This window comes from Zeus faber (assembly GCF_960531495.2).
Source record: "Zeus faber genome assembly, chromosome: 10".
In the NCBI taxonomy this organism is placed as follows: Eukaryota; Metazoa; Chordata; class Actinopteri; order Zeiformes; family Zeidae; genus Zeus; species Zeus faber.
In genome coordinates this window covers 22,859,273-22,874,272 of record NC_137199.1, presented here as the reverse complement: position 1 = coordinate 22,874,272, position 15,000 = coordinate 22,859,273, and the positions used below count along the sequence as shown (strand labels likewise).

The window sequence follows — 15,000 nt, the reverse complement described above, 5'->3', positions numbered from 1 at the left end:
AACAACAGCAGCAGCTAGGGCTGAACAATTTGGGAAAATTATCGAATTGCCATTTTTTTTAACCAATATTCCTCATCTTCTCTATTATTCAAGAAACACAAACACAAGCATTCTATAGCAGCAGGACTCAAACTTTCCCAGCTCAGGAGACACATTAACAAAAAATATTTCGCAATGAGCCAAATGTCTGAAACATACCTAAGTCTACAAGAAATAAGTTATTACGGAATGAAAAGCATGATGTATGCAATAATTGCAATTTATTATTATTACCATTATCATATTATGACCATGTTTTTATTATTATTGCAACCACAAATGTATTACCTATTGTTATATAAAAATGATGTACAAATGTATAGGGGTAGGCAGTAAACCAGAAGTTAGGTAGAGAAAGCAACAAGCCGACTCTCCTGTGCAGGGCTGCGGCGCCCGCAGTGGTAGATGCCGTGTTCTCTGGCATATCGCTCAGTTCAGTTCGGTTCAGCCTCTGACTGAAACATGTCGTATTAGCTCCTCTCTCTTAACGGCCCCCTCCCTTAAAGCCCACTTTCTTCTGATCGGTCAACCCTTCCTGCTCAGCAGCCGGCTCTCTGGTGGCAGAATCAAAATGACGAAAAACAGCCCGTTACTGGTTTTCTGATTTCGGATCCTAAATCAGATATGAAATGATGGGATGATGCACGGACACTGAGCAGAGAGGTCGAACGACTTCTGAGACAGACGGAGCGGGCGCGACCCTGTACTTTGTTGGCGTGCTGTGCCTGGAGCAGATGACCATACAGTATGCGACAGCGTCTGGTGAATGGTGTACCAAGTCAGCCAACTCAAAGTTAACACAATTCAACACAAAAGTTGTTTTCGGTTTTTTTTATGTGTTTTTCTTTTTTTTTTTTTTCATATTATTCATATTATTTTAATGTTGAAGAACCCACTCAACATAACAAACAGTTTTAGGATCACTAAATACTTATAGTTTGTCCCACAGTGCGCTTGTTTAAGTCTTGTTTATCTCAGTCTGGGGCGTATTGTGTGGTGCGTGGTGATCGATTTGCTTTGCAGTTTAGCGGTTTGCACTGGTTTCACTGGTTGTTCTTCCGGGGTTTTGGGTGACACCCCTCTCGTAAACAAAACACATCTATGACTAACGAAAGTTTCACAGAACAACATCCACGATTCACAGTACTATTTTCTGCCAAAGCACTTCCTGATTTGTAGTTTGGAAATAGATCTTTGATAATATAAATTATGATGAAATGTATGTTTTGCTTTCCTTGACAAGACGAGGACTAAAATGTACGTGGTGGGCTATTGGACATTCAAAATGCATGATATTTTCCCCCAATTATGCGTATGTTCCTCAAGTTTTTCATCTCTCCACTTATTTTCAAAAGTGAGTTTTTGAGTTACTCACCCATTGTGGAACCCAGAACAAGAGCACGAACGGCGTCTCACACTTCCTTTGATGCACACATGCAGATCAAGATCATCCTTCCATATTCCGTGTGATGTCAAGTAAGAAAGTGAAGTGAAGTGAAAATGACGTGATAAATTAACCTGGACTACACCGTGACCGGGGATCCTGCCCTGTGCTTGTTTTATGTTCTGTCCCTTATTGATGTCTGTCTCTCTCCAGCTCCCTCTGTCCCTCTCTCCAGCTCCCTCTCTCCCACTCTCTAGCTCCCTCCATCCCTGTATCCAGCTCCCTCCGCCCCCCTCTCTAGCTCCCCCTGCCCCTCTGTCCAGCTCCCCCTGTCCCTCTCTCTAGCTCCCTCCTTGCCTCTCTCTAGCTCCCTCCTTGCCTCTCTCTAGCTCCCTCCATCCCTCTCTCCAGCTCCCTCTGTCCCTCTCTCCAGCTCCCTCTGTCCTTAACTCTAGCTCCCTCTGTCCCTCTATCTAGCTCACTCCATATCTCTCTCTAGCTCCCTCCATCCCTCTCTCCAGCTTCCTCTGTTCCTCTCTCCAGCTCCCTCTGTCCCTCTTTCCAGCTCGCTCTGTCCCTCTCTCTAGCTCCCTCTGTCCCTCTCGCCAGCTCGCTTGGTCCCTCTCTCTTGTTCCCTCAGCCCCTCTCTTTATCTCCCTCTGTCCCTCTATCTAGCTCCCTCTGTCCCTCCCTAGCTCCCTCTGTCTGCCTCTGGTTCCACATTCCTTCCACTGCACACCTGTCCCCATTTAGCAATCTCGCCACCTGTCTTCACCTTCCTAGTCGCTCTCCCTGTATTTAACCTGTTCCACGTTCATTCTGTCTTTGTCAGATCGTTGTGGTTTTCTCTGTCCTACCCACTCTGTCTTGTCCTCTGCATTAGTCAGTGAGTGAGTGCACTGTGTGGATTCTCTGCTTGTTTCCCTGGTTCACGATTCTCTGCTTGTTCCTGGACTCTGATTCTCTGCCTGATTCCCTGGACCCTGATTCTCTGCCTGATTCCATGGCGGTTCCCTGCCATTAAGTTTGCCTTGTGACTGTTCTCCTGGTTTAAACCCCTGCCTATATGCAATAAACCTTTGGTCCTTGCACCTACTCTTGAGCCTCCGTTGAGTCCTGCATTTGGGTTCACACCTGGTATTATTCGCATGGTAAAAAAAATGTTGCACAAAAGACACAGGCTCAAAAGGGCACAAAGAAGAAGAGCTGATGTCACTTCCATTACATTTTTTCAAAGAAACAAGCACAAACACCAAAGCAGGAAATTTCAATTCTCTGTGAAAACATATCGTCACAATGTCGTTATGGATTATGAGAAGAGGGTGGCAGAAGCTCTCATTTATATCGCCAAGCTGGCAGCCCGAGGCAGCAGGGTGCGCCAAGAAAACATCAATTCCCAGAATGCAAATGGCGTGAAGGACCCCTCCATTTGCATTCTGGGATATTTGGTCTGACGATCGGTTCAAAAAGTGCAAGATCTAAAAATTGACACCTAAAAATTAGGAAGGCAGGAAATGGGAATGTTTAGAAGTTAAAGAATAAGGGGTCAGGCTGCTATAGTGAGCATAAACTTAGAACAAAAAATATTTTCTTAAAATGAAAGGATTAACTGAAATTATGCATTTTTCAACATTTTTTTTTATAAATTAATGATTTAAATAAATATAAACAAAAATAAATTAGGGAAAGTATAGTGTATTTATACGTGTTATGTTTTTATACTCACACACACTTTAACCTACTGAGAATGATGTGTCTAGTGGAGTATGACGTGTCTAATGAGGTAGTCTAGTGGAGGAGTGGTCGGGGGTGGAGTTAACCAGCTATTGTTCGCACCCCATTACCTGCCCCTGAAGTGTGAAAAACTTCAGGATCTTTGAGGGGGATATTCTATGCTAGATGAGTTTAGGTGTACCAACATTGAAATAAGCATATCTTCTTCAAATATGTTTCAATGTATGACACATCATTTGAAAGCTTACACCCTGCACTTTTGTAATCTGTAAAAAACTGAAAAACGACATTGGCCTACTTGAGAGCCAAAACACCAGTCACTGTCACAGATAAACAAATCCATCACGAGCTGATGTCAGCTCCTCGGCTCGTAGAAAAAACAAACATTGGAAACCTAGCGTTCAGAGCAGTGTGAAGCCTTTTTTCTGACAGCGATTACTTTGTCATTAGTTTACCTCATTATTTGACACTTTGTCCAATATGAACATCCAACAGCGTTACATTATATATATATGACAGCAAATATGGGAAAGTATAATACACACACCGGGATACACCCCCTACGGTTCAATACGCAGACGTGAACCGCAATATCACGGTCGTAGACCACTGGACACGTTGGCGCAGGCTATGGGCGTGGCACGGCGTGCCGCCATGCGTCATTTCATTTTTTTCAGCTGCGTGGGGCTTTTCCGTAGTAACACAAGATAAAACTACATAGAAATGGGTTTTGTAAAGAGTGCAATCAATCAAGGTGTCCAGTGGGGAAATAACCCCCTGGGATGGCCGTGTCCCTCTCTATCATGGACTTCTCCTGAAAGATCCTTTTCTTGGAATGGAGGGAACCGGGTCTCACTGGGTGAAGTTCTTTTTTGTTGGTCAAGTTTTACAGTTTTATGTCGTGTTGTTTGTTTAAGTTGCCATCTCCTGCCACCGCCAAATGTTTCCCCCTTTAAGGTAAGAGAGAGAGCCTATGCTCCTCCCTCGGCAGGAGGTGCCCTGGCTGAAAAGGAGAGCGCCCACGTAGGGCTCACAAAGTGAAGGCACACCCGCACTGGTCTGACTGTGAGGTTTTATTTCAATAAGTTATTTTACTATTTTTATTTATGTGTGCAAAATACTGTTTATATCTGTTCTACACAAAAATAACTAACTTTAGCATAGCACTGGTTTTATTTATTTTTTATTGTGAAAAGTTTTTAAAATATTATATATAAACAGTATATATATATATATATATATATATATATATATATATATATAATTAACGGAAGTTATTTAGAATAAGATAGAATAACAATTAGATTTCAATTATCCACTATCCTGGAAAACCTCCAGATCAGATGAATTTATGCAAATTATAACAAATACACAAAAATAATACACACAGAGCATTACACTAGTTAATTGTGGCAGACTACTATAAGAACATATTTTCCACCTTTTAACTTATTTTCTTAGATATAAAGATACTGGAATCGTGCCGTTAACATGGCCACAAAACCATGATACATACCAAACCGTGAGCCCACTGTACCGTCGATTCCCAATCAAACACACACGTATAATTTGTCAGCAATTTAGTTGATTCCATGCGCCCCCGTCACCCCGCCATGCCCCCCACACCCATTACTTTGTAATCTTGAGGATTGAGTGGTCTCTACGTGCTGGAGGTGATAGCCACCGCGGGATTAGCATGATAATCTGCCCCGTTGGATTACGGCCTAATCTCTAATCTCTCTCTCCAACTCTCTCGCCCGTTCCCAGGGACCACCTCCGCTGTGCCAAGTGTACGAATCCCGGCCCGTCGCAATCGCGGCTCAGCCTCGTCGCCCATTTTAATTTGAGATTCGCCCACTTTCATCATGCTCCACAAAGCTATACCAACGCAAAACAATGGACTGTCAGGACGCAACGGCAGGCAGCAGGAGTGCCCCCCCCCCCCGCTCTATCGAAGGGTTTATCTGGCTGATGAGGGTGTTAATCCACACAATGCGAGGCTTCATCGGGAGCAGTGGCTTTGGGCGGCTCCCAGTTTGCCCAAAGTGCAGTCAGCTTTAGTTTGCATATCAGTGCATTGCAAACACATAATGCTGATCAGACTCAGGCCTCGTCAACACATATGCCGATTTTTCTCAAAACGCATTCTTCCGTTTAAAAAAAAAAAATCTCAATCAACACGAGAACGCGGAATCGATTTACGCAAAAACTCTGCAATAAGCATTCCAGGCCAGTAGGGGGAGTTAATATGTCATAAAACCTCATTTCAAACACCACAGAGGAGCATGCGCTTTGAGCTTCTTCATAACATTCATACACACAATATGGACACCATTCCTAAAATTGGAGGTTCCTGACGCCTGCGCAAATGCCAAAGTTGAGGTCTCGCTGCCGGCGTATTACGAGAAGCTCCGTTTTACTCGTCCACATGAATACACAGAAAAACAAAGTTTTGAAAAACCCCCCCACCCTGGAAGGCGTTTCCCCCCGAAAGCCTTATTTTCGGTGACCTTAAACAGCGTTCCCGTGCGGACGGCACGTCAAAACGCAGAGAAAATACTACCTTTTAAAAAAAAAAAGGATCCGTGGACTTGTGGATGGGGCACTCGTCCGGGCGTGAAGGTTGCCCTGTCCTGCACTGACTTTACGACCCGGGCCGCTCACAATTAATGTCCCCTACCACAGGTTTGAATTGGTATTAGCGAGTCCTCCGGCTCATGCAAAAAAAAAAATAAATAAAATAAAAAACAGAACAGAACCAGTGGCGGCATGAAGGGTATTCCAGTCACGTCGTCGCTGAGAGGGAACATGATTAACCAATTACCTTGCCCGGCTAATGAATGAGTAATCAGTTCGGGACTGATCCCCAGACCGACATCCCATGGGACATTGACGGAGAAAACGTGACGTGCGCACCAGGACCCTTACCCGATCGAAAAAAGGCGATTCGGACAAAATTCCAATCGTCATGTTTAACCATTCCTATTTACTTTTCCAGAGGATCTTCCGATCCAGACACTGTGCTCGTAGATGTGGCGTCGCGGAAGCGTGGTTTGCCGCAGCGTTCACGGAAATCTTTCTTTCAAATCGAAAGCGCAGTTTATTACTGTACAGTATATCCACTTTTCTGCAGTTATTGTGCGTCGTGCGTACTTTACCCCTCCCAGTTTGCATCAGAGTAACTGTGAAATAGTCAAAAATGTCTCACTTTTCATGTGCACTTTAACACAGGGTCTTTAAGCGCGGCTCTGTTCCAGTTTCTCTTCTTTCTTGTTTTCAAAAGGAAATATCCTTTCTTTTTTCCCGTTCCCTAAGTGACGCGCCACCCCTTCCCTCCGCGGCTGCCGTGTGGCTTGTCTATTGTTTCTTGATGCTACTTTGTGTTCAGGTCTTTGTTAGCGCTTGGAACAGGTATCACTTAAAATCACAGCCTATTTTGGGATGCTGTGTGTGTGTGTGTGTGTGTGTGTGTGTGTGTGTGTGTGTGTGTGTGCGTGTGTTTGCGCATGTGTGCGCGTGTGTGCGTGCGCGTGTGTGCGTGCGCGTGTGTGCGTGTGTGTGTGTGTGTGTGTGTGTGCATGTGTGAGCATGATCTGATTTCACGGGAGAACATGGTTGTAGGTTTCCACAAACTAAAGCTGTATTAAAATTTGAGTTTCATAGTGTGAGGGAAATGTAACTAAATATCGATCATATTGATGTGATTTATTGATATGATATTGATTGATTATACTGTATTTCTGTTAATGTAGTGACAATTAACTTAATTGAATTATTTGTTTTCCCTAAGGCTATATAGAATAGCGGTGGAAAATAATCAGAAAATTTGAAAAATATAAGAAAAAAAAAAATTTTGTTTGTGTTTCTTGAACGTCTGAGACAAAAAAATATCAACTGATCAAATCAAAAAAAGTCAAAATAAATGGAATATAGATATAATACATTCAATATATATGTAATTACGTGTTTTAATGGCAAAATTATATTTGCTTGTTTGCAAATTTGTTGCACATTTGACACTACATTTAAATTAGATGTCATTATTCATATTTAATCATCATTAATTAAAGACAGTTTTATTCACTCATCATTCATTACAGTTGTGTAAGTGGCTCATCACAGGCTCACAGGTCAGAGACTCAGATAAAGGGGTCCACTCACCCCTGTCTCCGGCGTGTGTGTGTTCAGGGCTGAGGGCGTCCAGGGGCCGGATGGAGCTGGTGGGCCGCGCCTTGCTATCGTCCTGCTCCTGGTGGTCCACAGAGCTCAGGCCATTCTCGTACAGCTGGTTCTCATCGTGACGCAGATGCCAGGTCAGACCTAACAGGTGGACCGCTAGACAGGCACACGCACACACACGCGCACGCACACACACACACACGCACAGGCGTGCGTGCACATGCACGCACGCACGCACATACACACACACACACACACACACACACACGCACACACACACACACACACACAGGCATGCACACGCACACACATAGTCATCCCTGTTAGAGGAGACCTGCCGCTTCAGGGAATACCTGTGTGCATCAGCTGACTGGAAGGAAGCCGGATAATAAGCACATCAACATCCACGCTCAGGCTCTGGTCCAGTCTGGCTTCCAGGTGAAAACAAAAGAAAAAAAAAAGTGGAAGAAATGTCGCTGTGTTAAAATTATGTTGTGGAATATTTTAGGCACGTGGTGGTTGACCAGAACCACCATAATGGTAGCCAACGCCAGGGATCAATCCTTACTAAAATAACTTTTTTTTCAAGAATTGTGGATGTCATCAAGAATTGAATACAAGTTTTCCAACTAAAGGTCAGCAAAATTAAAATTCCAAAAACGAATTCCTCCAATACATGAATACTTGAATAAATAATCCACACGATGAGCAAGAAGGTTTGGAAAGCGGTGAAACACATGAAAAGTGGAAGTACACCAAAGAGCACTGGAGTGGAGCAGCCAGTGGGGAGCTTCCTCACGTTCTGAGGAAGAAGCCATTCATGCATTTCTCTGATAAGGCCGGCATTTAGCTTTGACCGGCCACTACATAATGTACGGTTTTACCCCTTTAGCCGTAGCATCATTAAGAGACTGTCATCACCAATAGACAAACATTTTTAAATGTGGCACTGGCATGTGACGTGACCTGACCAGGCTGCTGAGGCAATTTCGTCCGAGGAAGATGACGGTAAAAACGGTCCTTTCTGTCCATTTCTTGATCCACAGAAAGGGTTCATGGATTTCACGCGAGTTATTTATAAAAACATTTTTTTCCCATATTTGCAGTTTGCCACTACTGCTGGACCAAAGGAAACCGGCACAGGTCGGGATCTCTTAGGCACAACTCTCGAGAAAATTTCATCTGTGTAGCCACTGATGGCGGGGCTGGGTTACTTCTGGCGAGTGCACGGGGGGTTTCACTACGTCGACCTCTGAGGCGTCCGGAATCATTCGAGGTTCACGTCACCGCATTTTACACGACGTTGCTCCGCGAGAATATGAATTGCGACACAAAAGAGGTGGAGCGTGGCCTCCAATGAGTCGTGAGGCAGGAGGAGGCGATATAATCATGCTTCTTTCATTTTGTATTTCACTGTTGTTGGTCGGCGAGCTAGTTCATTTGATAACTGCATACGGTGGTTCCAGAATAAATATCGCCTGTTTAGCGGGGACCCACACTCCAACGCACAATCCATCAGAGAAAGAGAGAAAAATAAAGAGAGCGCAGCACAAGATAAAGAGAGGGCATGAGAGAGAGAGAGAGAGAGAGAGAGAGAGAGAGAGAGAGAGAGAGAGAGAGAGAGGGGAGACAGGCAGGGCCAAAAGAAGAGGTAGATCATTATTTCTGACATGGAGAGGCATGTGTCCGATTCCTCTCTAATTGTCATCTGGAAGCCTCCACACAGTTTATGTGCTTATCAGCTGTCAGGACGGCAGTGGGCAATTAACACACATGCATCAGAACACACGCACGCACGCATGGACACACACACACAGACACACACACACACACACACACACACACACACACACACACACACACAGACACACACAGACACACACACATGCAGGAACATTAAGAGTATATGGCATAGGTGGGCAATTAAGGGAGATCTTCAGAGTGTGAGCCCAGGGCTGGTATTAAAGGGCTAACACACTCCTTTATGCATGACTAATGACGCTTTGAAAGCTGCCGCTGATTCACAATCCATGTGGGCCTTTTAAACAACAAAGGGTTGGGGAGGATCCCCCCCCCCCCCCCCCCCCCCCACCCCCCCCGCCCCGCCCATAAAAGCGTTTATTGGGACAACAATCCAACATGCTGTTAAATGTAAACAACCAACACCTGCCGATTAAAAGAATTAATTAGTCTCTCGCCGGCCCGTCAATAAAAGGCCCAGTAAACAACTCGCCCAACTCCGACCAATCACCAGGTTCCATTCAGAAAAATTTGCTGCCTCGCGTTCCGTTAATTTTTTGTTCTTCGGCTTACGAAACATAAAAAGTCCCTTTTACTGACACAGAGAACAAAGCAAATGAAATAAATAAATAAATATATATATATCTGTTCTCAGACACGTTCGGCACATCAAACGCAACGATGCAAGAACCCAAATCACAAAGTTGGCTACGTGGCCGTGACAGTCGGATTGCATCGCAGATCAAGGCCAGGAGCTTCTGAAGATTTCAAACATCTCCGCCGACTGATTGCAAACACCGGGAAAAATCAATTGACACACGGCAGCTAATGCGCACACTGTACAAAATGGCTTCCTGAGAAACGGAGGCACATTTACGGCGCCACGCGAGACGCACCTTTACCGTAAGCCCTCGCGGGCGCGTCGCCATGTTTTAAGCCTGCAAACACACCTACACACATTTCTGCCATTTTTCCTCCTCCGATGGAGAGAAACGCCCAATTAAAAAACTTCAGATGGTTCAAAGAACATCTCGCAGTCGCTTTCTATTGCGGGAGCATGGAGAAAAGGATTATTTTCTTTGGGGAAAAAAAAACTAAAATATGGTTAAATGTGTGATGAGCTCTGAGAGCCGGGCTTGGTCCCATGCTCCACTCCGCCATCTACGGGGATCAGTAAATCACATATTCCAACATTTCAACTTCTGACAAGGCCTAGCCTCCGTTGGTTTAGCTATCTACTCAGGCACAATATGAGCTCTTCAAAGTGGAACACTGACGATTACCAGAGCCATGAGGGAGACGTCATGCATCATTTAGTTTAGACTAATTCAACTGTCAGCCTGTGACGAGGCCAGACACGGACACACACAGACTCTAAACATCAGTGCAGGGAACAAGTCGCTCATTTGAAATGAGATTTCCAACTGTACTTTTTCATCTCATCATAATGAGGACGCCATATGGAGGATTTTCTCATTAACAGATTACTGTGACATTAGTTGTGATGACACATTCAAACGTTGGGGCGGGGTGGCAGGGGGCGCAGTGGGGGGTGGGGTAAAGTGACTGTCGCCGCAATGATCTGCTCTTTAGTTTTTGGTTACACGGCTACGATTTCGCACGGGATCCCACCCGGCAGCCTTTTAGTTTCCACATCTTTGGCGCTCGGGCAGAAAAATGTATGAAATATGCAGATAGAGAACAGCTCCCAAAAAATCAAAAATAAAATAAAACACACACTGCTGATTGCCACCGTCTCAGTGCGTTTGTTAAAAAAGAGAGTGAACCAGTCTCAAAAACGACACAAAAAAAACAAAAACCCTCTCCACGTAGTTTCTCTTGACTATGACCCATTATCAACTGTCCTCTGCTAGGATAAAACACAGCCTTGCACCTAATAATATTAGCACGCTCACGTTTGTATGCAACAATTGTTTGTGTTAGATTCTGCGGCGGAGTGGAACAACCCATCACCGTTTTATAAATTAGAGTCTCCCGGGGTGCTCGGCGAAGGGTGAAAAGTTGTTCCCAAAGCGAAACATTTGATACGTTTTTCGCCCCCCCCCCGCCCCGGCTTCCTCCCTTCAATCTGGCACGCTTCATTTTCCACGCTCACTTCCACTCATCTGAATGGCTTTTCTTTCTGCCGTTGTTGTCGCTCCGGCTCACCCACCTCCACCCTCCAACCCCCCTCCCTGCCCCCCGCCTCCGCCACTCCAGCTACGGCTGTGCACTGGCGCCGGTCCTCGCTGAGCACTTCTCCTCTCCTACTCCTTCCACCCCACTCCATTTGTCCTCAGGCCCTGCCTCTCCACCTCCTCCTCAACAAACCCTCCGCCTCACCCCCCCCCCTTCTCTCTCGCTCTCTCTCCCTGATTCTCTTGATTTTCTCTTCCTTCTGTCTCACCCTTTCCACGGCTGTTGACCTTTAACAAGAACACTTAGCGTCCACGTTTGCAGAGCACCCGCTGAAGCAAGAAGAAATAGGGGACTGGCAATGTGATGAGGGTAACGGGTGTGGTTGTGGGCTGTGCGTGCGCGCGCGCGTGTGTGCGAGCTACGGGTGACATCTTGTGCATGCACCAACAAACACACTGCCTTCGCAAGCGCAACAAACGCAGTGTGTACTTTGTCCACTAGCTTCCCATTCCAGTTGACTTTCTATCTCTCTATCTATCTCTCTCTCTCTGAAATTCACCTTTCTCCGACTCTCCGGCACACACACAGCTCATGCGCTCAAACGCACATACTTTCCTACATCCACACACACACACACACACACACACACACACACTCACTCACTCACTCATACACACACACACACACACACACACACACACACACACACACACACACACACACACACACACACACACACATGAACAGTCACTTATTAGAGATAGACACAGAGCGAGTGTAGCCATTATACCGGAGCGGGGCAGTAGACCATCGACATCTAGCATCAGTGCAGCGAGCCAACCTGCTCCAGTCCTCGCACACATTAATCATCGATCAGTGTGACAGTGAGATGACTGCCAGAGGTAATAGAACAGCACGGCTGTACCTCCGCCTTCCACCGCCCCATGGAGATCCATGAGCAGGACGTGGCGCGCTGAGCAGAACACTGTCAGTGGTGGAGTGGTGGAGATAAAAGGAGATAGATAGATAGATAGAGAGAGAGAGAGAGAGAGAGAGAGAGAGAGAGAAGGATCAAGTCTAACCGGAGGAATGAGAGGTGGAAGGCAGACGATCCTCCGTCTACCTTCCTCCTCTCATTCCTCCTCATTCCACCGCTGGAGATCTTAGCCGCTGCTGCATTCAGAGCCGGAGAGAAAGTGGCTCAAAGGATACTGGGGTTCACTATTTTTCAACCCCAGGCCTTATTAAAATGTTGGTTCCCATCATCTATAACTCGCAGCACAACCTCGCTCAACGCTTTATTATTGGGAACATTCGCGCTCCGCTGCAGCTTCTCACTGTGTTCAAATGCAGTCCAATGGGACGGACGTTTAAGCCTTAGGAAAAAGTTGAACATCCTTTTCGAAAAATTAGAAACTCATATTATATTCATAATCTTCAGGGTATTTATTGAACATGTTTTATTTAAAAAAATAATTTCAGCAACTCCCATTGCAATTTGCAATTGTTGCAACAGTAGGCAGCGACGCAACTTCCTGTTTCAAGACCCTTACTGTGCGTCGGTGTGGATAGACGTGCAAAAAAAACAGGAAAACATGATAAAAGGCATGGTTGGCGACCATTTCTTCGGAATGACATATAAAGACTGTATAACAATATTGTGAGTTTCCCAGTTTTGAAAAGGATTTCTTTAAGGATTAAACGTGACCCTACATTATTAACCCGATTCAAGCACAGTGAGAAGCTGCAGCTGAGCGTTCTCGACAGCAAAGGGTTCAGCAAGGTGGTGCTATGAGCAGTGATAAATGATGGTAACCAAGATTTTAATAAGGCCTGGGTGAAAAATAGAAAACCTTTCCTTTAAGTGTGGCTTCTGTTTATTCTTACTCAGGGCTTTTTTGCCACTTACCATTTTTTGCCACTGATACAATGATTATATAATAGCATAATAATGCAAGTATATCCTTTCAAAAAGCAATGAACTTTTAATTCTTCAGAATATTCAGTCATTGCAATGTGAAAAAAATATGAAGAAACCCTAAAGAAATAAAACATCAATATAACACACAGCACACAACAGAACAATAAATAAATGAAAATGAACCCTTGGGCTCAAGTAACACATTATCATCACCTGGTTTACTGTCGCTGTGTGTGTGTGTGTGTGTGTGTGTGTGTGTGTGTGTGTGTGTGTGTGTGTGTGTGTGTGTGTGTGTGCGGCGTGCGTGCGTGCGTGCGCGCGTGTGTGTGTGTAGGAGCTGCCTGAGCCCAGTCCATAACGAGTTTTTATCAATTTTGAAACAGACAACATTTTGCCTATTACATCATTTATTACATCATTTATCTATATTACGGCATTTCCAAATATATTTTGGAAGTAGTTATGGATATAAAAATACAGACGGATGTCACGAGCAGCAGAAAGCAGCAAGTCGTTTTGATCGTAAATTCCCACGTGACTTGAACGCAGCATCTGTAGGCGTACAGTAACAGTGGCAGAGAGTCCACCGTGGACAGCAGTGTAGATAAAACTCAGCCAGGGTCTATGATCGTGGTCACTGTGAGAACTCCAAAAGATTAGAAGGAGATGGCGATTTCGGAGGACTCTCCTGTCATTGAGGTGCTGTTTAGGTTTTCTCATGTTGATACTAGCACTAGGTGCTGTGAAAAAAACGCTTAGGTCGTAAGTCTTAAAACGGGAGGGAAAACACTGCTGTTTATTCTAGCATCATAATAGCTAAAATGTTGGCGACATTCTTATGTAAACAAACACGCATGTAAACACAACAGGCAATTATCGAGGTCAGAAAAATCATCGAGCTCATGTCCATTTATTGTACAGTACGATAGGTCGATAAAGTACCAAACCTGAACATCGTTTTGGCCTCATCCATTCCATGCTAAACAAGGGCTTCTGGCTGCTTTTATGATCACAAGCATAATCACACTGTATATTCAATGCAAGCAATCCTATTTTTTTTCCCCCTTTAAGATGCTCACTCACTTGCCAATTCAGCCTGTTGGGTGTGCGAGTTCCCACACATGGAACAGAGAGACATTGGAGAAATGGGCCTTATTCAGAAAACACCGCCTGAGTTCTCAGAGTAGCCAGGGTGGAAATAAAAAAAACCTTTAAAAACTGTTGTGTGTTGTTAAAAATGCAGTGATGGCAATAGAGTGGATTACTTGTTGTGGCAATTGCAATTGTTGCTGTTCTGGCGTTTGTCATCAGTTATGGTTATACAACCAAAACAATAAATAAAATGAACCCTTGGGCTCAAGTAACACATTATCATCACCTGGTTTACTGTCGCAGTGTGCGTGTGTGTTGTGTAGATTAGAAGGAGCTGCAGTGATGGATGATTAGATTTCACACTGGCAGTGGCAATGGAAGACAGTCTTCGTGTTTGTGATGTTATCTACTGCTGCATGCCATGCATGTCTGAGCTCGTGTGTGTGTGTGTGTGTGTGTGTGTGTGTGTGTGTGTGTGTTTAAGTATTTGTGAGAGAACGCAAGGGACAGAATAACTATAACAAAACAGTGCAAAACAAGGAACAGAATAAACTTGTAACAAAACAGTGCAAACCCACAACAGTATTTGCGTATGTGTACAGAATGGGGCTGAATTTATGATGGATGCTGTTGGGTGACATTTATAATAGGGTGGGGTTGGGCGCCAAGGACACAATAGCAGGGATTGACTCTGAATATACTGTCTTATCGATAACCATTAGAGCCACCGTAGCACTGCAGTAGGTTAAAAATGATTTATCAATACCCTTAC

General features: G+C 44.6%; 1 protein-coding gene across 1 annotated transcript in view; it reads right to left on the bottom strand.

The window, feature by feature from the left end:
- tenm1 (teneurin transmembrane protein 1) overlaps positions 1–15,000 on the bottom strand; it is a gene marked incomplete at both ends in the record, with an annotated part of 170,038 nt that overhangs the window by 82,634 nt on the left and 72,404 nt on the right. The window contains one exon of the mRNA XM_080007834.1: positions 7,319–7,492. Within this exon, the coding sequence (XP_079863960.1) occupies positions 7,319–7,492 (174 nt within the window). The remainder of the gene's footprint in view (positions 1–7,318; positions 7,493–15,000) is intronic.